A 24,240-nucleotide genomic window follows, 5' to 3' on the forward strand; every position below is an offset into this window, starting at 1 on the left:
AGAGATATAGTCAATTACCGTATAGCATCCTGCACCAGTAGAGATATAGTCAATTACCGTATAGCATCCTGCACCAGTAGAGATATAGTCAATTACCGTATAGCATCCTGCACCAGTAGAGATATAGTCAATTACCGTATAGCACCCTGCACCAGTAGAGATATAGTCAATTACCGTATAGCACCCTGCACCAGTAGAGATATAGTCAATTACCGTATAGCACCCTTCACCAGTAGAGATATAGTCAATTACCGTATAGCATCCTGCACCAGTAGAGATATAGTCAATTACCGTATAGCATCCTGCACCAGTAGAGATATAGTCAATTACAGTATAGCACCCTGCACCAGTAGAGATATAGTCAAATACGATATAGCACCCTGCACCAGTAGAGATATAGTCAATTACCGTATAGCATCCTGCACCAGTAGAGATATAGTCAAATACGGTATAGCATCCTGCACCAGTAGAGATATAGTCAATTATCGTATAGCATCCTGCACCAGTAGAGATATAGTCAATTACCGTATAGCATCCTGCACCAGTAGAGATATAGTCAATTACCGTATAGCATCCTGCACCAGTAGAGATATAGTCAATTACCGTATAGCATCCTGCACCAGTAGAGATATAGTCAATTATCGTATAGCATCCTGCACCAGTAGAGATATAGTCAATTACCGTATAGCATCCTGCACCAGTAGAGATATAGTCAAATATTGTCTGCGTATAATGAGATGAAGTGATCTGTACATTGGTGTTATTTCCTTTGATTGAGGAATTGCCTTGGCATGGGGATAATAAGAATAGCAAAGGTGAAATTGGATCGCCTTTTCTGCTGCTTCTAGTGGTTCTGAACAGAGCAGAGCAGATATTGCTTGTTATAACCATGGCTGAGGGATTGGCATATAGAATTCTAATCATACTAATGAAATTGGAACCAATACTCATATGTTCCAAGACAGACAAGAGATATGTCTATTCTAGTCTATCAAAAAGCATTGAGAGATAATACAGTTGTTGTTTCTGATGAAGCATCTAAGATATGTAATAGTCAGAGGTTATCCAAGGATAAACGCTTTTTAAAAACCCGCTTGGGTCCGTGTGGACCAATTTTCGGTAATTAAATCTCGAGATGGGACGACAAAAAAACCAAAACAGTTTAATATCAGTGTTTATCAAAGATAAGGCGATAGTGAGCAAACTGGGTGGCATCCTTACCTTTAAAAAATATATATATAGTTCTATATTCTGTATTTTGTTCAGTATGAATTTTTGTATTGTATTATTTACTTATGTACAATCAATTAGTGTAGTGGAGGGTAAACGCATGGTAAACTCAGTTTACCCACTTTTTTTTTTACAAGACAGTTTACCCACCTTTTGGGGAAAAAGTGCATTGAAAGTTATAGGGAGTATACATTTTCTACTGCGTCCGGTGATCCGAGTTAACCCACATATCTTTTTTTGTACCACTACATCAATGTGTACAATGGAATTATGTTTTTCTTTCATAAAATTATACCTTATTCACTCTTAACACATGGTCTACAATCACATTTCTCTGTTCATAGGAGGAAGTTACACTGGTCAGGGTGCCGAAAGGCAAGTATTGGTTGATTCATTTACTGGATTTTTCGCGATAACATACAAAATCTAACAATAGACTTCTCTTCCTAATGCCAATTTGTGTTGAATGTTTTCAGAGAATGAAGAAATGCCGGTTACAACCAGAGGAAGGAGCAGCGGCCTCAAACGCAAGATCTTAGAGGAAAGCAAATCAGAGAAAGTCATCAGGTAGCAGAGAATGTGAATATTGCTTGGGTTCAAATGTTCATGGAATACAGTAAAACTCATGAACAGTTAAATAGACATTGCCTAAATGAAGGCAACTCACTTTGGCATGTCTGTGTTGTTTAGGATTGAGGATATTGAAGCAGAGGGGGAGACTCCCAAAGAGAAGCCAGTGGGAGAGCATCAGCAAGAGAATAAAGACATTGTTGCTGAATCTGACAAAGAGGAATTGGCTGAGGTACAAATACAATACGTCTTTGTTTTTCAAGTGTCCAGGAGTAAAGAGTCTTAAGTGACACACTCTCTTTTAAAAATGTTTTTGACAGGATGTCATTGACACGGCCATGGGGGACACAGCAGTAGAGCCTGAGCTTGGAGAGGAGATTGGAGAGACTGTTACAACACGGACACATCAGATTCAGAAAGACGCTGTGTTGCTGGTGGACCTGAAAGAAACCTTGCAACCACAAGTGGAGGTAGAAAATGTGGCCTCAGAGATAGAGGAGGTGGAGGAGGAGGCTCCAAAGGAGGTGGCAGAAACCGATGAAGAAACAGCCGAAGAACCCTCTAAGGAGGAAAAGAAAAGAAGCCTCACAAAACCTTTTGAGGCTGAGGAGAAGACAGTGAAAGAAGAGCAGCCAGCAGTTGAGAAACCTGCTGAGGTAAATGAGAAGATCTCACCACCTGAAAAGGAAGTGGTAGCTCCAGTGGTAGAAACAAGAGTCCTTCGGAGAGGAATAAAAAGTGTACCAGCTACCCCGACTCCAAAACGCAAGTACACAAGAAGAGTCAAACAACCTGTGGAAGAGGAGAAGGAGGAAGAGGTGGCTGAGGAAGAAGTAGAGGCAGCTGTAGTGGAAGCCAAAGTTCTGAGAAGAGGAAGGAGATCTGCCCCTCCTCCTGCCCATGCCACACCTAAATGCAAATCCACCCCAACTGTTGTTGAAGCGGAAGAGGCAGAAAAAACAGATGAAATGACAGAGGAGGAAGTAGACGACGAAGTCCAGGAAAAAGCTGTTGAGGAAGAGAAGGCTACAACAACAACAAGCCAAGAGGAAGTGAAGGCTACAACAACAAGCGAAGAGGAAGAGAAGGCTACAACAACAACAAGCCAAGAGGAAGAGAAGGCTACAACAACAACAACAAGCCAAGAGGAAGAGAAGGCTACAACAACAACAAGCCAAGAGGAAGAGAAGGCTACAACAACAACAACAAGCCAAGAGGAAGAGGAAGAGGAAGTGGAAAGCTTTGAGGAGGTTGTGGAAGTTCCTCCAGTTGTGGGAACTAGAGCTAAGAGGAGCAGGACAAAAACAGTTGCACCAGTCACACCCAAACGAAAGTCCTTACGAAGCAAGTCTTCTGTGGATTATAAGGAACAGGATGCAGAGGAGGAGGAAACAGGAAATGAATCCACAGTGGAAGAAGGGGAGGATAATGTAGTGGCAGAAGAGGTGAGCGTAGTAGAGGAGGAAGACAAAGAGGAAGAAGAAGGGTTCCCGGTGGCTGAGGTTGCTGTTGTTGAGGAGACGGAGAAGCAGCCTGAGGAACACAAATCAGAGAAAGTCATCAGGTAACAGAGAATGGGAATATTGATTTGTTTCAAGTGTTTATGGAATACAGTACAACATATGAAAAGTTAAATGCAGTGGTTTCAGAAAGTATTCGTACCTGCTGACTTGTTCCACATGTTCTTATGTTACGGCCTGGGTTCAACATGTATTAAATATATATTTTTCTTACCCATCTACACATAATACCCCATAATGACAAAGTGAATACATGTTTTTAGATATTTTAGCACATTTATTGAAAGTGAAATACAGAAATATCTAATTTATATAAGTATTTACACCCCTGAGTCAATACATGTTGGAATCACCTTTGGCAGTGATGACAGCTGTGTGTCTTTTCTGGGTAAGTCTCTGAGAAGTTTGCACACCTGGATGTACAATATTTGCACATTGTGGTTTTAAAAATTCTTCAAGCTTTGTCAAATTGGTTATTGATCATTGCTAGACAACCATTTTCAATTCTTGATATATATTTTCAAGCAGATTTAAGTCAAAACTGTAACTCGGCCACTCAAGAACATACATTTTTTTTCTTAGTAAGCAACTCCATTGTAGATTTGGCCTTGTGTTTTAGGTTATTTTCCTGCTGAAAGGTGAATTAAATCTCCCAAATATCTGGTGGAAAGTAGACTAAACCAGGTTTTCCTCTAGGATTTTGCCTGTGTTTAGCCCCATTCAATTTAGCCTGAAATACTCCCCAGTTCTTTAACAATTATAACCATACCCATAACATGATTCAGCCACCACTATGCTTGAAAATATGCAGAGTGGTAGTAATATGTTGTATTTGATTTGCCCCAAACATAACACTTTGTGTTGAAGACAAAAAGTGAATTGCTTTGCCACATTTTTTTAAGTATTACTTTAGTGCCTTGTTGCAAACAGAATATTTTTTATTCTGTACCTGCTTTCTTCTTTTCACTCTGTCAGTATCAGGAATCAAGGTAAGACCCAGAGGCAGACCGTGTCGAAGTAAAAATGTTTATTACAGCAACAGGGGCAAAGGAACAGGACGGCAGGCAGGCTCAGGGTCAGGTCAGGCAGCGGTCGGTAATCCAGAGTGTGGGCAAAGGTACAGGACGGCAGGCAGGCTCAGGGTCAGGTCAGGCAGCAGTCGGTAATCCAGAGGTGGGGCAAAGGTACAGGACGGCAGGCAGGCTCAGGGTCAGGTCAGGCAGCGGTCGGTAATCCAGAGGTGGGGCAAAGGAACAGGACGGCAGGCAGGCTCAGGGTCAGGTCAGGCAGCGGTCGGTAATCCAGAGTGGGGGCAAAGGTACAGGATGGCAGGCAGGCTCAGGGTCAGGGCAGGCAGAGTGGTCAGGTGGGCGGGTACAGGGTCAGGACAGGCAATGGTCAAAAACCAGGAGGACAGGATAAGAGACTGGGGAAAGGCAAGACCTGACACAAAAACACTGATTGGGTTGACAAACTGGCAACAGACAAACAGAGAACACAGGTATGAATACACAGGGGATAATGGAGAAGATGGGCGACACCTGGAGGGGTGTGAAGACAATCACAAAGACAGGTGAAACGGATCAGGGTGTGACAGTCAGTTAGGTTAGTGTTACCAAATTTAAATTGAGTCTAACACATCAAAATGTTGGAAAAGTCAAGGGGTGTGAATACTTTCTGAAGGTATTGTAACTATTGTCTAAACTAAGGTCTTTCACTTTGGCATGTCTGTGTTGTTTAGGATTGAGGATATTGAAACCGAGGGGGAGACTCCCAAAGAGGAGCCAGTGGCAGAGCATCATCAAGAGAATAAAGAAGTTGTTGCTGAATCTGACAAAAAGGAGTTGGCTGAGGTACAAATAAGATTCATACGATTCGTAAACAAGTGTCCAGGAGTAAAGGAGTCTTAAGTGACACACTCTTTTCTTTTTTCAATAATTGACAGGATGTTGTTCACACAGCCACGGCGGACACAGCAGTAGAGCCTGAGCTTAGAGAGGAGATTGGAGAGACTGTTACAACACAGACACTCAAGCTTCAGAAGGCCATTGTGGTGCTGGTGGACCTGAAGAAAACCTTGCAACCACAAGTGGAGGTAGAAAATGTGGCACCGGAGATAGAGGTGGAAGAAGAGGCTCCAAAGAAGGTGTCAGGAACCGATGAAGACGAAAAAGAAACCGCCAAAGAACCCTCTAAGCAGGAAAAGAAAAGAAGAGGACGACCAAGATCCACTCATCTCAGAACACCTGTTGAGGCTGAGGAGGAGACAGTGAAAGAGGAGCAGCCAGCGGTTGAGAAACCTGCTGAGGGAAAGGAGAAGATCTCACCACCCGATGAGGAAGATGCAGGTCCAGTGGTAGAAACAAGAGTCCTGAGGAGAGGAAGAATAAGTGTTCCAGCTACCCCGACTCCAAAACGCAAGTACACAAGAAGAGACAAACAGCATGAGGAGGAAGAGAAAGAGCCAGCTGTGGAAGAAAAGGCTTCAGTGGTAGAAACAAGAGTCCTCAGGAGAGGAAGAAAAAGTGTTCCAGCTACACTGACTCTGACACGCAAGTACACACAGAGAGGCAAACAACCTAAAGAAGAGAAGGAGGGGGAGGAAGAGCCAGCTGAGGAAGAAGAAGATGCACCGGTAGTGGAAACCATAGTTCTGAAGAGAGAGAGAGGCAGATTTTCTGCTCTTGCTCATCCCAGACACAAATCCACACAAGGCTGCAAAGAACCTGAGGAAGAGGAGGAGAAGGAAGGGGAGTTGGATAAACCTGTTCAGGAAGCTTTGGAAGAAAAGGTAGAGGAAGCAGTGGATGAAGCAGCAGCTGCAACAGTGGAGAGTGTGGGGGAAGAAAGGGACGCAGAGGAACTAAGAACTGAGGAGGAGGGAAAGGTGGAGGAAGAGAAGGAAGAGGAAACTGAAGCTGTAGCTGAAACTGTACCAGTGGAAGAGGAGAGTGTTGCAGAAGAAAAGGTGGTGGAGGGAGAAACAATTCAGGAAGAGGAAAATGTAGAGGAAGAAAAGGAGATTACAGAAACTATTACAACACAGACACTCAAGCTTCAGAAAGCCACTGCAGTGCTGGTGGACTTGAAACAAACTGTGGCCTCAGAGATCGAGGAGGAGGCTCCAAAGGAGTTGTCAGGAACCAATGAAGACGAAGAAGAAACAGCCAAAGAACCCTCTAAGGAGGAAAAGAAAAGAAGAGGACGACCAAGATCCACTCATCTCACAAAACCTGTTGAGGCTGAGGAGGAGATGGTGAACGAGGAGCAGCCAGCAGTTGAGAAACCTGCTGAGGAAAAGGAGAAGATCTTACCACCTGAAGAGCAAGAGGCAGAAAAACCAGATGAAACAACAGAGGAGGAAGTAGAAGACAAAGTCCAGGACAAAGCTGTTGAGGGAGAGGCCACAACAACAACAAGCCAAGAGGAAGAGGAAGTGGTAGCAGAGAGCCTTGAGGAGGTTGTGGAAGTTCCTCCAGTTGTGGAAACTAGAGCTAAGAGGAGCAGGACAAAAACAGTTGCACCAGTCACACCCAAACGAAAGACCTTACGAAGCAAGTCCTCTGTGGATTATAAGGAACAAGATGCAGAGGAGGAAGAAACAGGAAATGAATCCACAGTGGAAGAAGGGGAGGATAATGTAGTGGCAGAAGAGGTGAGCGTAGTAGAGGAGGAAGACAAAGAGGAAGAAGAAGGGTTCCCGGTGGCTGAGGTTGCTGTTGTCGGGGAGTCAGAGAAGCAGCCTGAGGAACACAAATCAGAGAAAGTCATCAGGTAACAGAGAATGGGAATATTGCTTTTTTTGTGTTCATAGCTATTTCAGTTAAATAGCTATTGTCTAATTTAAGGTAATTCACTTTGGCATGTCTGGGTGGTTTAGGATTGAGGATATATATTTTTATTTATTTATTTTATTTCACCTTTATTTAACCAGGTAGGCTAGTTGAGAACAAGTTCTCATTTACAACTGCGACCTGTCCAAGATAAAGCATAGCAGTGTGAACAGACAATAACTCAGTTACACATGGAGTAAACAATAAACAAGTCAATAACACAGTAGAAAAAAAAGTCTATATACATTGTGTGCAAAAGGCATGAGGAGGTAGGCGAATAATTACAATTTAGCAGATTAACACTGGAGTGATAAATGATCATATGATCATGTGCAAGTAGAGATACTGGTGTGCAAAAGAGCAGAAAAGTAAATAAATAAAAACAGTATGGGGATGAGGTAGGTAAATTGGGTGGGCTATTTACAGATGGACTATGTACAGCTGCAGCGATTGGTTAGCTGCTCAGATAGCAGATGTTTAAAGTTGGTGAGGGAAATAAGTATCTTTCTGTGTGGTATAGGATCGAGGGGGAGACTCCTGAAGAGAAGGCAGTGGCAGAGCATCAGCAACAGAATAAAGAAGAAGATGCTGCTGTTGCTGAATCCGACAAAGAGGAGTTAGCTGAGGTATGTATACTATGGGTGGTGAACGTTTAAACATTCAAACATTTCAACGAAATTGAGTTTCCTTAGTTAAATAAGACAAAATCCCTAACCGATAAACAAAATAATATTTTTCCTCACAAAATTCGAATCACAGTGCAGTTATCACAAAACAACAACTTGTCCCGATCATCATCATCATCATGAAGTGAAAATTTCAATTAAAACAAATACCTAACGCAACAATGTGGTAACATTGGTAGGAGGGAAAAAAGGTTGTTATTTTGAGCTATTTTGAGTGTGAAAGTCTCCAAACAGAGCATCAGCTCAAAGTTGACGAGGGGAGCATGGAGAGAAGAGATAGAAACGAAGTCGACTCGCGCTAACTTATTGTGAGCTATTTATCATGCCATGTATGTACTTGTCTTGACTTCATCAAACCGAGAGAAGCTAGTTAAGATGGCGCTAGCTAGCAATGCAAGCCAGGCAGCACCATTTTCCCTGTTATTTTAATTTACAGATAGCCATGGGCTATCACACATCACAACACTCACACATCATTTACAAATTAAGCATTTGTGCTTAGTGAGTCTGCCAGATCAGAGGCAGTAGGGATGACCAGGGATGTTCTGTTGATATGTGTGAGAATTGGACCATTTCCAGGCCAGCATTCAAACTGTAACAAGTACTTTTGGGTGTCAGGGAACAGATACAGTAGTTCTTCCTTTAAAAGTTACGAGTTTTATGCTGCGACTGTTTGTGGTAGATGGTGGCATTCTGTCATTGCATCACACTACCACAAGGGGGAGTTAGAACGCTGATCTATCTGTGGTAGTCTAAACTGTGGCAATTAATGGATGCGTTTTCAGTCTGAGAGTCTCTCCTCTGGCACTAGAGTCCTGCATCAGACAAGAATGACAAAAGCTGTTGGTGGTCCTGGAGTTACGCGAGAACTTGTGTAATACAATGGAGGAATATCACTTGACATGTGGATTGACAATTAAAAAAATAAAAATAGGCACGGTATACTTTTGGTTTCTCTCCCTTTAAAAACAGAAATAAATCATTCTCAATAACAAACTGGCTTTATTTACAAATTAGTAAGAATGACTCACCACATGTTCCAAAATGGCTTTTTTCCCTTTATTCAGATTACAATCGCTCACTTTCGGTTATTTGAAATTAAATAATCTCCAATATCATTATTTTTTAAACAAAGCGATTATTATTATTATTAACCCTGCATTATAATTATATAAAAGCCCCTTAGATATTCTCAGAGATCAGATTTTCCATAACAAAAAATACCCCTTAGATATTAATTTAGAATCCTCCAATCCTCTAAATGTAATTATTGGCGAAGAGCCACTTCATTGGAAAGTCAGGCAGCATTGGCGGAGTTGAAGAGGGTGAGGAACGAAATGGAGTCACAATCCATGCCAGGCAAACGTGCAGATGATTATTTCAACTACATTTTAGTTGCAACAAGTTCGATCGGGTTCAAATAAGGACACCTACTTGTAGAGATGAAACAAATATTTTTTTAGATATACTGTAGGCCTACCGTAGGCGACATGAGTCTCACTAGTGTTGAGTAATGTGCTGTTAAAAGTGTTGTAGGTCTTATTTTTATTTAACCTTTTCTACTACGTAAAGGTCTGCTTACTTTACTGGCGTCTTGACCCAGTTTATGCCTTCATTTGCAATGCAAACCATAACAAATTACTATGGGAATGAATGGAAGAGGCAGTGAAGGGTGGGGGAAGTAAGGAACTTCTCTGTCGGCCCTGGAAAACATGTTTTCACAAGGGCTATTAGCAGGACAGTAGACATGATGTGGTTCCAAAAACACCCCTCTAACATAGGGTCCAGCTTGTCTCTTGATGATGATTGGGCTCGGGCCGATTCCGGTGGGAGTTATCTGGCACAAATGTATCACTTGGGGCTCGGGCCGATTGTGGCGACTCTCTGGCAGATGATTTCACTGCTTTATATAATTAACATGTCATGATTTATTTTTCCATATTTTCTCAATGTTTCTGTGATCAAAAAATAAAATGAACATTTAAATTAAATTCTTTAAGAGTCCTGTTAAAGTAGTATATTAGTATTTTGATACTTTATCCAATTAATCAGCATTACAAACTTTGTGGATGGGGCCTCCCGAGCGGCGCAGCGGTCTAAGACACTGCATCGCAGTGCAAACTGCGTTGCTACAGATGTTGGTTCAATACCGTGCCGGCCGCGACCGGGAGACCCATGAGGCGCCACACAGGGGCGAGCGGTGGGCTTATGGTTTCGGTGCGGTGGGCTTATGGTTTCGGTGCGGTGGAATTCTGCAAACAACATTTCTCGAATGGGCTATTAGCAGGACAATGACAGAGCAGGGGGACTGGTCTTGATAAATCAATCAGATGTTTATTTCAACTATCAGCAGGACAATGACAGAGCAGGGGGACTGGTCTTGATAAATCAATCAGATGTTTATTTCAACTATCAGCAGGATAACAGGGAATAAATATCACTGAATGACAGAGCAGGGGGACTGGTCTTGATAAATCAATCAGATGTTTATTTGGAAATGTTATGATTATTTTGCTCTTCACTCGCAGTTGATAGTAGCCTAGGCCTACTCCCGACCGGTTTTCAACTGTCTTCTGACTGTGATTAGAGCGATGTTGATTGCCTTTGCCGATCGCTCATCATCTTCAACCATCAGTGAGTCCATCTTACTGAGCCCACCAAATGCACTGTTTTAAGTACTCGAAAACCAGATTTGCCCCAACAAACAAATGCATCCACCCCTAAAATATATAAATGTATTATTAACCCTCTAATTGTAATGCAGATGTTTATGTTTATGGATCCATAACGAATTACTATGGGAATGTGGTCAACTGTTTCAGCACCGAGGCAAAAATGGGGACTGGTATTGATTTTATTTTCACGGAATCTCCGTTTGGGTATTGGATAGACTACAGCGTAGCCTAGTGGTTAGAGCGTTGGATTAGTAACCGAACTGACAAAATACAAATCTGTCGTTCTGCCCCTGAACAAGGCAGTTAACCCACTGTTCCTAGGCCGTCATTGAAAATAACTGACTTGCCTAGTTAAATAAAGGTAAAATAAAAAAATGAGGGTGCGTAAATGTTAGGATTATTTTGCTCTTAGTACAGTAGCCTACTCCCGACCGGTCACGTTGTACAGTGCCATATTTTCTTAACGGATACTTTGGGGGTTTTGTTTTTCTTGGAATAGAAACATCATAATATTAATCAAATGAATTAAGCTACACTTCTTAAAATCAATCCCGTATACTATTTTCTTACAAAAAAAAAAGGTTTTAAATTCTCTCGAACAGCCAATTCTCTCGAACAGCTAATATTATTATTTTTATATTGTTATTTTATCTTTGTTTTAGTATGGTCATGGGCAGTCTGTTTGTTTTTCTATGTTGGTTTTTGAGTTCGGCCTAGTATGGTTCTCAATCAGAGGCAACTGTCAATTGTTGTCCCTGATTGAGAATCATACTTAGGTAGCCTGGGTTTCAGTTTTGGATTGTGGGTGTTTGTCTTCCGTGTCAGTGTTTGTCGCCACACGGGACTGTTTCGTTTCTTCACGTTTATTATTTTGTTGAATCTGCAGGTAGCTAACCAACCAGGTTATATGGCTATAACTAGTCAAGCAAATGTGTCTGAGATACAAATAATAAGATCATACACACAACGTTAGCTAGCGACCCAGCCAGCTAACGTTAGCTAGCTAACAGTACACTTGAAATGAAGCCACTTTCTGTCAAAATTAGAAACGTGTAATTTTACCAGTATACATCATGGTTGGACACGTCTCCTGTCTGATGCCATGCATGGTTGCCTTAGTTTGACGATGTAATCCAGACTGGTGTTTTCTTCATCTCCTTAGCTATCATACTCAAATTCCACTGATTTCAAAACTAGGTCCTCCAGAAAGTGGAGAGCATACACACAACGTTAGCTAGTGAGCCACCCAGCTAACGTTAGTTAGCTAACAGTACACTTTAACTTATGTAGTTTTACTACGCAATACTTAAAAAAAAAAGCTGTGTTCAACATGAGTACCTAAACATACTGACCAGCTCCAATAGACAGACGCTTGCTATATGGTAGACCAATCCAAACTCATCTCTCGGCATGGCCAGCCCACTCATTATCTCAGCCAATCATGGCTAGCCGGAAGGTTGCTCTCTTTTTCTGTGGCCAACTAGGCTCATAATTTAATGATTTTATTTGTACTTACAGATGGCATATAAGTTTGATATTAAGGCACATGGAAGTTCACATGTTCGAGAAGGAATTTCTCCCAAAAAAGACATTTTGATATGAATAAAATAAAAATCACTTTCAAACAGCTCTCCTGTGAAGTCGTGACTTGCGACATACTGAATCGGGTCACAAATGTAATCTATCCACGGAAAGCGCGATGTAGACCATCTGTTTTGTGAATACACATGGATTTTTTGGAAAAACAAAATAAAAGTTATCTTAAACGTAAAAACAAAATTGCTAATTTGTCACAACCCTAATGTATGTGATTCATACTATTGGTAAACTATTCATCTTTGTTTTTCAAGTGTCCAGGAGTAAAGAGTCTTAAGTGACACACTCTTTTTCTTTTTTCAATAATTGACAGGATGTTGTTCAGACAGCCACTGCGGACACAGCAGTAGAGGCTGAGCTTGGAGAGGAGATTGGAGAGACTGTTGCAAAACAGACACTCAAGCTTCAGAAAGACACTGTGTTGCTGGTGGACCTGAAGAAAACCTTGCAACCACAAGTGGAGGTAGAAAATGTGGCCTCAGAGATAGAGGAGGTGGAGGAGGAGGCTCCAAAGGAGGTGGCAGGAACCAATGAAGACAAAGGAGAGAACAACGAAGAAACAGGCAGACCAAGATCCACTCGTATCACAAAACCTGTTGAGGCTGAGGAGACAGTGGAAGAGAAGCAGCCAACAGTTGAGGAACCTGCTGTGGAAGTGGAGATCTCGCCACCTGAGGATGAAGAGGAGGCTCCGGTTGTAGAACCTAGAGTCCTGAGTAGAGGAAGAAAAAGTGTTCCATTTACTCCGACTCCAAAACGCAAGTCCAAAAGAAGAGGCAAACAGCATGAGGAAGAGGAGAATGTGGAGGAGCCAGCAGAAGAAGAGGCACCAGTAGTGGAAGCCAGAGTTCTGAGGAGAGGAAGGAAATCGGCTTCTGCTCCTGCCACACTTAGACGCCAATCCACACATGCCACTAAAGCACCTAAAGAGGAGGAGGTGGCTGAATCTGTTCGGGAAGCTGTGGAAGAAAAGGAGAAAGTAAAACCAGTGGAGGAGGTAAGGGCAGAGAAGAAAGCCACACTAATGGATGAAGAGGACATGGTGGAGGAAGCTGCAACAGTGGAGAGTGTGGAGGAAGAAAGGGTGGCAGCGGAAGCCATAACTGAGGAAGACGGAAAGGTAGAGGAAGAGAAGGAAGAGGAAGCTGAAGCTCCATTTGAAACTGCAACAGTGGAGGAGGAGAGTGTCGCAAAAGAAAATATGGATGAAGAGCAGGAAGCGGAGAGAGTGGAAGAAGTGAAGAAAGAGGAAACAGTTATTGAACTAGCTGTAGAAAAACTAGCTGAAGAAGTTGCTGGGATAGAAGAGGTAGATAAAGTGGAGGAGAAAGAGGGAGCAAAGCCAGTTGAGGAAGAGAAGAAGACTTCACTCGAGGAGGAAGAGCAAGCTCCAGTAGAGGAGGAAGAGGATGCTCCAGTTGTAGAAACAAGAGTTTTGAGGAGAGGAAGAAAAAGTATTCCAGCTACTCCGACTGCAAAGCGCAAGTACACAAGAAGAGACAAACAAGCGGAGGAGAAAGCCCCAGCTGTGGAAGAAAAGGAACCAGTAGTGGAAACCAGAGTTCTGAGGAGAGGAGGCAGAGGAAGATTTTCTGCTCCTGCCCCTGCCACACACGGACGCAAATCCACAAGAGCCTGCCAACAAACTGAGGAAGAGGAAGATGTGAAGGCAAGTGTTGAACCTGCACCAGAAGCGATGGAGGAAGAGAAGAAAGTGGAGATAGTGGAAGAGGCGAGTGTTGCAGAAGAAAAGGTGGAAGAAGTAAAAGCAGTGGAGGGAGAAGGAACAACTCTGGAAGAGGAAAAGGTGGAGGAAGAGAAGGAAACGGAGATAGTGGAAGAAGACGTTGAGGAAGCTGCAGCAGAAACTGCACCAATGAAAGAAAATGTGGAGGCTGAAGCAACAACTGAGGAAAAGGAAGATGTTGAGGAAGAGAAGAAAGAGGTTGAAGCAGAAAAGGAAACAATTGTTGAAATGGCTGTAGAGAAACTAGCAGAGGTAGTTGAAACGGCAGAAAACATGGAGGAGGTAACATCATTGGAAAGTGTTGCGGATGAAGTGATAAAAAAGCCTGTTGAGGAACCTGCTGAGGAAGGGAAGACTTCACTACCTGAGGATGGAGAAGAGACTCCAGTGGTAGAAACAAGAGTCCTGAGGAGAGGAAGAAAAAGCATTCCAGTAACGCCTCCAAAACGAAAGTCCACACGAAGAGGCAAACAACCTGAAGAAGAGAAAGATGTGGAGGAAGAGCCAGCTGAGGAGGAAGATGCACCAGTAGTGGAAACCATAGTTCTGAAGAGCGATAACAGAGGGAGATTTTCTGCTCTTGCCCCTCCTTCTGCCACGCCCACATGCAAATCCACACACGCCTGCATAAAACCTGAGGAAGAGGAGAAGGAAGAAGAGTTGGAGGTAGAAAAGGTAGAGGAGGAAAAGATGGAGGCGGTGGCTGAACCTATTCAGGAAGCTTTGGAAGTAGTGGATGAAGCAGCAGCTGCAACAGTGGAGAGTGTGGGGGAAGAAAGGGTGGCAGAGGAACTAAGAACTGAGGAGGAGGGAAAGGTGGAGGAAGAGAAGGAAGAGGAAACTGAAGCTGCAGCTGAAACTGTACCAGTGGAAGAGGAGAGTGTTGCAGAAGAAAAGGTGGTGGAGGGAGAAACAATTCAGGAAAAGGTAGAGGTAGAGGAGGAAAAGGAGATACTCAAGCTTCAGAAAGCCACTGTGGTGCTGGTGGACTTAAAACAAATCTTGCAACCACAAGTGGGGATTGAAAACGTGGCCTCAGAGATAGAAGAGGTGAGGGAGGATGCTCCAAAGGATGTGGCAGGAGCTGATGAAGACGAAGTTGAGGAACCCGCAGTGGAAGTGGAGATCTCGCCACCTGAGGACGAAGAGGAGGCTCCAGTTGTAGAAACAAGAGTCTTGAGGAGAGGAAGAAAAAGTGTTCCATTTACCCCGACTCCAAAACGCAAGTCCAAAAGAAGAGGCAAACCGCATGAGGAGAATGTGGAGGAGCCAGAGGAAAAAGAGGCAGCTGAGGAAGATGAAGAACAGGCTCCCGTAGTGGAAGCCAGAGTTCTGAGGAGAGAAAGGAAATCTGCTTCTCCCACACCTAGACGCAAATCCACACATGCCACTAAAGAACCTGAAGAGGAGGACTTGGCTGAATCTGTTCGGGAATCTGTGGATAAAAAAGAGGAAGTAAAACCAGTGGAGGAGGTAAGGGCAGAGGAGAAAGCCACACTAATGGATGAAGAGGACATGGTGGAGGAAGCTGCAACAGTGGAGAGTGTGGAGGAAGAAAGGGTGGCAATGGAAGCCATAACTGAGGAAGACGGAAAGGTAGAGGAAGAGAAGGAAGAGGAAGCTGAAGCTGCAAAAGTGGAGGAGGAGAGTGTTGCAGAAGTAAATGTGGATGAAGAAGCAACAACTGAAGAAGAGGAAAAAGTGGAGGAAGAGAAGGAAGCAGAGAGAGTGGAACAAGAAAATATTGAGGAAGCTGCAGCTGAAACTATTGGTGTGGAAGAAAATATGGAGGAGGAAGTAGCAACCACAGAGGAGAAAAAGGAAGAGGAAAAAGTGGAAGAGAAGAAAGAGGAAACACTTATTGAACTTCTTGTAGAACAACTATCTGAGGAAGTGTCTGTGGTAGAGGCAGAAAAAGTGGAGGAGAAAGAGGAAGCAAAGCCAGTTGAGGAAGAGAAGAAGACTTCACCACCCGAGGAGGAAGAGCAAGCTCCAGTAGAGGAGGAAGAGGATGCTCCAGTTGTAGAAAAAAGAGTTTTGAGGAGAGGAAGAAAAAGTATTCCATCTACTCCGACTCCAAAGCGCAAGTCCACAAGAAGAGACAAACAAGCGGAGGAGAAAGACCCAGCTGTGGAAGAAAAGGAACCAGTAGTGGAAACCAGAGCTCTGAGGAGAGGAGGCAGAGGAAGATGTTCTGCTCCTGTCCCTGCCACACACGGACGCAAATCCACACGATCCCGCAAACAGCCTGAGGAGAAGGATGAGGAGGTGGAGGCAGAATTGGTAAATGAGCAAAAGATGGCAGAGGTGGTTGCACCTGTTCAGGATGCTGTGGAGGAAAAATTGGAGGAAGAAAAAGCAGTGGACGAAGCGGAAGCTGAAACTGCACCGTTGGAAGAGGAGAGTGTTGCTGAACAAAAGGTGGTGGAGGGACAAACGACTCAGGAAGAGAGAACTGCTACTGTGGAAGAAAAGTTGGAAGGCAAAATACCTGAAAAAGAGGAAAAGGTTGAAGAGGACAAGAAAGCTGAAGCTGAAACTGCACCAGTAGAAGAGGAGAGTGTTGCAGACGAAAAAGTGGAGGAAGAAGCAAAACCCACAGAGGAAGAAAAGGTGGAAAAAGCAGTAACTGAGGAAGAGGAAAGAGTTGAGGAAGATAAGAAAGAGGTGGAAGCAGAAGAGGAAGAAATGGTTGAAATGGGTATAGAAAAACTAGCAGATGTAGGTGAAGCGGCAGAACAAGTGGAGGAGTCAACGGCAGTTGAAAGTGTTGCAGATGAAGTGCTATTAAAGCCAGTTGAGGAACCTGCTGAGGAAGAAGAGAAGACCTCACCCCCTGAGGAAGAAGAGAAGACCTCACCACCTGAGGAAGAAGAAAAGACCTCACCACCTGAGGAGGAAGAGGTAGATGAGGAAGAACAAGCTCCAGTTGTAGAAGTAAGAGTTCTGAGGAGAGGAAGAAAAAGTGTTTCAGTTTCTCCCCCAAAACGCAAGTTGAGAGGAAAAGGTAAACAGCCCGAGAAAGACGAGAAGCTGGAGGAGCCAGAGGAGGAAGAGGCAGCTGAGGAGGAAGAAGAGGCACCCATAGTTGAAGCCAGAGTTCTCAGGAGAGGAAGGAGATCTGCCCCTACAACTGCCCCTGCTACATCTAGACGCAAATCCACACGAGTCAGCAAGCATCCTGAGGAAGAGGAGGATGTGGAGGCAGTTGCTGAACCTGCACCAGAAGTAATGGAGGAAAAGGTGGAGGAAGAAAAAGCTATGGAGGAGGAAATGGAAGCTGCAGCTGAAACAGCACCAGTGGAAGAGGAGAGTGTTGCAGAAGAAAAGGTGGAGGAAGTAAAAGCAGTGGAGGAGGAAGGAGAAATTGTGGAAGACGAAAATGTGGAGGACGAGAAGGAACTGCAGATTGTGGTAAAAGAGAAGGTTCAAGAAGCTAAAGCTGCAGCTGAAGCTGAACCAGTTGAACAGGATAATGTTGCAGAAGAAAAGGTGGAAGAGGAATTAAAAAGCATAGAGGAAGAAAAGGTGGAAGAAGAAACAACTGAGGAAGAGGAGAAAGTTGAGGAAGAGAAGAAAGATATGAATGCAGAAAAGGAAACAATTGTTGAAATGGCTGTAGAAAAACTAGCAGAGGTTGTTGAAGAGGCAGAAAAAGTGGAGGTAACAGCAGTGGAAAGTGTTGCAGATGAAGTGGTAGAAAATCCAGCTGAGGAAGAAGAGAAGACCTCACTACCTGAGGTGGAAGAGGAGGCTCCAGTTGTAGAAACAAGAGTTCTGAGGAGAGGAAGAAAAAGTGTTCCAGTTTCTCCTCCAAAACTTAAGTCCACAAAAAGAGGCAAACAAGTCCAGGAAGAGGAAAGCATGGAGGAGCCAGAGGATGAAGAAGCACCAGTAGTGGAAACCAGAGTTACGAGGAAAGGAAGGAAATCTGTCCTTGCTCCTGCCACACCTAGACGCAAATCCAAACGAGCCCGCATAGAACCTGAAGAAGAGAAAGAGGAGAATGAAGAGGAAAAGGTAGACGATGCGGCTGCAACAGTGAAGAGTGTGGAGGAAGAAAAGGTGGAGGAAGTGAATGAACTGGAGGCAGAAGAAAAGGTTGAAGAGGAAACAAAAGCTGTGGAAGAAGCAAGAACTGAGGAAGAAGAAAAGGTGGAAGAAGCAACCACTGAGGAAGAAGAAAAGGTGGAAGAAGCAACAACTGAGGAAGAAGAAAATGTGGAAGAAGCAACCACTGAGGAAGAAGAAAAGGTGGAAGAAGCAACAACTGAGGGAGGAAAAAAGGTCGAAGAAGCAACCACTGAGGAAGAAGAAAAGGTGGAAGAAGCAACCACTGAGGAAGAAGAAAAGGTGGAAGAAGCAACCACTGAGGAAGAAGAAAAGGTGGAAGAAGCAACCACTGAGGAAGAAGAAAAGGTGGAAGAAGCAACAACTGAGGGAGGAAAAAAGGTGGAAGAAGCAACAACTGCGGGGGCTGTGGTAGAGGAGGCTGAAAAAGTGGAGGAGGTGGCAACAGTGATGAAAAGTGTTGCAGTCGAAAAGCCAGTTGAGGAAGAGAAGACCTCACAACCTGAGGAAGAAGCAGAGACTCCTGTTGTAGAAATAAGGGTCCTAAGGCGAGGGGAAAAAAGCACTCCTGTTAATCCTCCAAAACGTAGGTTCACACCAAAAGGCAAGCAAGCTGAGGAAAATGAGAAGGAGGAAGAAAAAGTAGAGGAGGTGGCTGAACATGTGCAGGAAGCTGTGGAGGAAAAGGAGGTGGCAGCTGAGGAAGATGAGGCACCATTAGTGGAAACCAATATTCTGTGGAGAGGAAGGAGATCTGCCCCTGCCACACCAAGACGCAAATCCAAACGAGCCCGCAAAGAACCTGAAGAAGAGGAAAATGAGGAGGAAAATGTAGAGGAGGAAAACGCAGTGGAGGAGAAAATGGTGGTTGAGGAGAATAAGATGGAGGAGGAAGAAGAAAAGGTTGAAGAGCCAGCAGAGAGTGCTGCTTCAGAGACGAAAGAGGCAGAAGCCATCGCACAGCAGCCAGAGGAGGTGGCAGAGCAAACAGAGCAGAAGGAAGAAGTAAAGAACACTGCTGAAACAGAAGAAGAAAAGGTAGCTGATGAAGAAACAGATAAAGCGGTAGAGAAGGAAGAAGGAGACACCACCAATGTGGGAAAAAATACTGACAAGGCAACAGTAACTTCTGCTACTCAAGATGAAGTAGCTGGTAAAGCTTCAGAGGACGAGGAGGGAGAAACTCTGGCGGTAGAAGTGGAAGAGGCAGAGAAAACAGAAGAAATGACAGAGGAAGTAGAAGACAAAGTCCAGAACAAAGCTGTTGAGGAAGAGGGAGAGGCCACAACAACAACAACAAGCCAAGAGGAAGTGGAAGCAGAGAGCCTTGAGGAGGTTGTGGAAGTTCCTCCAGTTGTGGAAACTAGAGCAATGAGGAGCAGGACAAAAACAGTCACAGCAGCCACACCCAAACGAAAGTCCTTACGAAGCAAGTCTTCTGTGGATTATAAGGAACAGGATGCAGAGGTGGAGGAAACAGGAAATGAACCCACAGTGGAAGAAGGGGAGGATAATGTAGTGGCAGAAGAGTCGAGTGTAGTAGAGGAGGAGAAAAAAGAAAAAGAGGAGGAAGGGGCCCCGGTGCCTGAAGTTGCTGTTGTCAAGGAGATGGAGAAGCAGTCTGTGGTATCGAGAGTTCTGAGAGTGAGGTTAACTGCCACACCCACACCACAGCAGCGTACATCCACAAAACACAGCAAAATAGTTACACCTGAGAAGGTCGAGCCTGAGGTGGGCATGCTTTCATCAGATGAAGAGCAGGAAGAGAGCCCTGTGGAAAAGAGAAACCTCCGGAAGAGAAAAAGCATGGAACCAACACCTGTTCGCAGATCCATGCGCCGCAGCAGAACTTAGACTGTGGAGAATGTTTTTTTGGTTCAGTTTTTAAAAATGAATCTATTTAGTGAAGAATTCCTATTAGACCAGATTGTTTTCTTCTATCTATTTGTAAGTTTCTATAAATAGAAAAATAGAAAAAAAACATACATCACTTAACATTTCTATGTAATTTTTCTGAAAGTCAATATGTAGTTTATTTGATATCTTTTCATATTGTATATATATTTTGCATTTAACCACAAGTCTGTGAACAGTTTTTTGTTGACCTTAGTGGCTGGTAACACAATGCGTTTCAGCTTTGGTTTGGACACAATCGTCTAAAACAACATTTATTCCCTCAAAATACTGCATCCATAATCTGCTAAAACAACATTTATTCCCTCAAAATACTGCATCCATAATCTGCTAAAACAACATTTATGCCAAACGGTGTCTCCTCGAATAAGAATCAAGAAGCCTGTAAATAAATATATATATTTTTAAAAACAAATGTAGTTACATTGGGACACACCAGCACTAATCGTCATTAAGAAAATATTTTGGGCCACCAGGCTCCATGCTCAATCTGGAATATTTTAGAAAATATGAAATATTGATATCTACAATAGTGCAGATACATATGAAAACATTTTTTTTAAAGGACATTGCTCAGAAATGCACAAAAACAATATAACAGCTCCCCTTTGTTATAAGATTATTCATAGTTTTTTAAGCAAGCTATGTTTATTTACATTTTTTTTCTACACATGTCAGTAACAGTTCTTGTGGAAATTTGGAATGTTTACATTTTTACCCATTTATACAAATGTTTTCAACAGAACTCAGGATATAAAATGACATTTTATTCGACATAATTCTTCATTTGAAATATCTAATGTCAACACTTTGGGTCATTGTGTTACATTTTGTGTGTATTGAACAATTTGGTACACTTTGAACATATTTAGTGTAAAAAAACGACTAAATACACACTAAAATATTACCTCACCGAGCCGACGAGGTATACCATTTCAGTTTGTAATTTGAAAAGGATGTTGTTCCTGTATTAACCTTTTACCCACGGCAACATTCCTCTGAAAAGGCAGCACGCGAAATTAAAAAATATATTTTTGAAATATGTACCTTTCACACAATAACAAGTCCAATACAGCAAATGAAAGATAAACATCTTGTTAATCTACCCATGGTGTCCGATTTCAAAAATGATTTACAGCGAAAGCACAACATGTGATTATGTTAGCTCATAGCCAAGTCAAAAAAACACACAGCCATTTTTACAGCCAAAGATAGGAGTCACAAAAAGCAGAAATATAGATAAAAATGAATCACTAACCTTTGATGCTCTTCATCAGATGACACTAATAGGACTTCATGTTATACAATACATGTATGTTTTGTTCGATAATGTGCATATTTATATCCAAAAATCTCAGTTTACATTGGCGCCTTATGTGCAGTAATGTTTTGATTCCAAAACATCCGGTGATTATGCAGAAATACTCATAATAAACATAGATAAAAGATGCAAGTGTTATTCACAGAATTAAAGATAGACTTATCCTCTATACAACCCCTGTGTCAGATTTTTAAAAAACTTTACGGAAAAAGCATAATCTGAGAACGGCGCTCAGAGCCCAATCCAGCCAAAGAAGTAGCCGCCATTTTGGCGTCAACAGAAGCTAGAAAAAACACTAAATATTCACTTACCTTTGATCTTCATCAGAAGGCAATCCCAGGAATCCCAGTTCAACAATAAATGACTGATTTGTTCCATAAAGTTCCATAAAGCCCATAATTTAGTCACTTGTTGTTAGTGTGTTCAGCCCAGTTATCCATCTTCATGAAGCGTGAGCACTTCCTCCAGACCAAACTCGAAAAGTTCCGTTACAGTCCGTAGAAACAAGTCAAATGATGTATGCAATCAATCTTTAGGATGTTTTTAACATAAATCATCAATAAGGTTCCAACTGGAGAATTTCATTGTCTGAAGAAAAGCATTGGAGCAAACTCTGTCGGGAGCGCACGTCATGAGACCGAGGCTCTCTGCCAGACCATTCCTTTATAGTAGGATCCTCAAACCCGTTTCTAAAGACTGTGACATCTAGTGGAAGCCCTAGGAAGTGCAACCTCACCCATATCTCAATGTGATTTCTATAGGCACTGTTTTTGAAAATCGATTTCTCACTTCCTGTTTGGATTTTTTCTCAGGTTTTCGCCTGCCATATGAGTTCTGTTATACTCACAGACATCATTCAAACAGTTTTAGAAACTTCAGAGTGTTTTCTATCCAATACTATTAATAATATGCATATATTAGCATCTGGGACAGAGTAGGAGGCAGTTCAGTTTGGGCACGCTATTCATCCAAAAGTGAAAATGCTGCCCCCTATCCCAAAAAGGATTTAACGCAATATAATTTCATATACCAATTACATGTATGTATATCCTCACATCTTGTATGTTAACATTTATCATTAAGGTTTTGATATACAGTAAGTACATTTTTAATAACAGTAAAAATATGGTCATACAGAAGAGTTTGTAAAATAAAGTTTAAAAGTTTCAAATAAAGTTTATAATAAAATCTATAAACTGAGCTATGATGTTAAACTGTGAGAGATGTCGTGAGAGATGTGAAAATAGATAGAAACTATGAGTTTTCGTTTGTGTGTGTTAATATGATATATCTTGTTTCAGATTTTCAACGCTTTTGTTATGTGTCTCAGTGCCCCACAAAGGCACAAGCCAGCCATAGCCAGCAGTAGCCTGTCTTGCTCACAAACATTTTCATTTAGCAATGCTGTATTTTATGACAAACCTCTCCTTGCATTATGTGGAATGGACTTATGTAAACTTCTCCTCTGACAATGTGATTTGTTATGATCTTTGGTAGAAAATAAAGATTTTCACTGTTTTACCTATTTTTCTGTTTCATTTACATATTACATTTAAGTAATTTAGCAGACGCTCTTATCCAGAGCGACTTACTTGTTTCCTTTCTGGCTGTGTTACAAGGCCATGTACAGACCTTTCAGGGAGCACGTGCTCAAACAACAAAAAACGACTTTCATAATTAATGGGGCTTGCAAAGCAAGAGTCCCCACTTTTAAATATTCAACATACTTCTTATTGTTATTATTTGGAATGCTACTCCTCTTACACCGTTTAATCTAGAAATGCTGTTCAAATTTACCAATGTGTAGACTGGTGTGGATTGAGTTTCTTACATAACTTTTTTTTTTTTTTTTTTTAAATATCTTTTGTTTTAAACTAAGCTTTTTGGTCTTTTTTTGTCAATCTTCATTCACTTTCATGGGATTTTTTTCAGCATTCTAAAGGCCCCATTATGACATCACTTCCAATAAGTAATCAATGGGAAAGCTGTTTTAGCAATCTGTCAACTGCTTTCTTTATCGATGCAGTAAGTCATGTCAGAAGCTAGCAGATACAATACTTACCAACAAATTCCAATAAAACTACATCACGTTTTGAAGTTCACTTTCCTTGCTTTGTCTAACACACTATCAGGAATCTAGCAAATACTTTTTGTGGGTCAATGTGCAGTATTTACTTTCATGGCACAAATGTTTGTTAGCATGTGTCTCACACTGGCTTTAGCCAATGAGGGAGCCAGGTTGCCAAGGCAACTGTTGCCTAGCGACACATGCCTCAGAGGGAGACAACTTCTTCATGGACAATAAATTCCCATGATTTGTGAATCTGTTTTTGACCGAACAGCGAGCCCTAATTTTTTTTAATGCTACCCTGGTTTGGACGACCTGGAATGATACAGAGAAGACTTCTAATGATCACTAGCTTCGTCCTCCTTCTCTGGATCGTGACCCGTGCTCTAAATAACTCAACTGGCTGGTTTGTCTGTCTGTAAAGAGAAGGGTGGCTGTACTTTGATACTGCTGCTCTGGCTGGATAGAGACAAGCTGTCTCCGTTCAATCACTTAATATTTCACCTGATCACTTCTCATCACATTTCTTTCAGTTTTGACGTGCAACAACTGTAGTTTAGACACTTAAAACAACCACACAACTACTGAACCACACAACTACTGAACCACACAACTACTGACAACAACCACACAACTATTAAACATAACTACTGACCAAAATGACTGACTACAACCACACAACTACTGACCACAACTACTGAACCACACAACTACTGAACCACACAACTACTGACAACCACACAACTATTAAACATAACTACTGACCAAAATGACTGACTACAACCACACAACTACTGACCACACAACTACTGAACCACACAACTACTGACAACAACCACACAACTATTAAACATAACTACTGACCAAAATGACTGACTACAACCACACAACTACTGACCACAACTACTGATCACAACCACTCAACTACTGACCACAACTACTTACCACAACAACACAACTGCAGACCATAACTACTGACCACAATTACTCACCGCAACTCATGAACACA

The 24,240-nt window shown here is 42.3% G+C and overlaps 1 protein-coding gene across 1 annotated transcript in view; it reads left to right on the top strand.

Annotated features, from left to right (window-relative positions):
* The window catches only part of LOC115140711 (titin-like), a 68,298-nt gene extending 45,614 nt beyond the window's left edge, over positions 1-22,684 (top strand). Inside the window, exons 9-16 of the mRNA XM_065027015.1 lie at positions 1,575-1,605; positions 1,707-1,797; positions 1,921-2,032; positions 2,121-3,364; positions 5,062-5,173; positions 5,266-7,094; positions 7,674-7,779; positions 12,424-22,684. Of these exons, the coding sequence (XP_064883087.1) occupies positions 1,575-1,605; positions 1,707-1,797; positions 1,921-2,032; positions 2,121-3,364; positions 5,062-5,173; positions 5,266-7,094; positions 7,674-7,779; positions 12,424-19,782 (10,884 nt within the window). The 3' untranslated portion in view covers positions 19,783-22,684. The remainder of the gene's footprint in view (positions 1-1,574; positions 1,606-1,706; positions 1,798-1,920; positions 2,033-2,120; positions 3,365-5,061; positions 5,174-5,265; positions 7,095-7,673; positions 7,780-12,423) is intronic.
* The last annotated feature ends 1,556 nt before the right edge of the window (positions 22,685-24,240 follow it).

Source organism: Oncorhynchus nerka, linkage group LG13, assembly GCF_034236695.1.
Source record: "Oncorhynchus nerka isolate Pitt River linkage group LG13, Oner_Uvic_2.0, whole genome shotgun sequence".
NCBI lineage: Eukaryota > Metazoa > Chordata > Actinopteri > Salmoniformes > Salmonidae > Oncorhynchus > Oncorhynchus nerka.